The 231-nt window shown below is 61.0% G+C and overlaps 1 protein-coding gene across 1 annotated transcript in view; it reads left to right on the plus strand.

Annotated features, from left to right (window-relative positions):
- Nucleotides 1-231, plus strand: part of LOC119594576 (alpha-amylase-like) — a gene marked incomplete at its 5' end in the record, with an annotated part of 14,643 nt that overhangs the window by 9,318 nt on the left and 5,094 nt on the right. Inside the window, 1 exon segment of the mRNA XM_037943611.1 lies at nucleotides 66-230. Within this exon segment, the coding sequence (XP_037799539.1) occupies nucleotides 66-230 (165 nt within the window).

The raw sequence follows: 231 nt of genomic DNA on the forward strand, positions 1-231 counted from the left end.
CCAAAACAACATTCGGTCCAAGACACACTTCATGAAAAACCTTCCACACTTCTCCTTTCCTCCCCCCGCCCCCCCCCTTGCGTTCCAGGCGACACCCTGACCCACAAATTCCCGAAGGACTACCGCCTGGGGGTCGCCTTCACCCTCGCGCAGCCCTACGGGTTCGCGAGGGTCATGTCCTCCTACGCCTTCGGGGACGACAGCGACGCAGGTCCTCCTCATCTGAGCGAT

This window comes from Penaeus monodon, chromosome 34, assembly GCF_015228065.2.
Source record: "Penaeus monodon isolate SGIC_2016 chromosome 34, NSTDA_Pmon_1, whole genome shotgun sequence".
Taxonomy (NCBI): Eukaryota; Metazoa; Arthropoda; class Malacostraca; order Decapoda; family Penaeidae; genus Penaeus; species Penaeus monodon.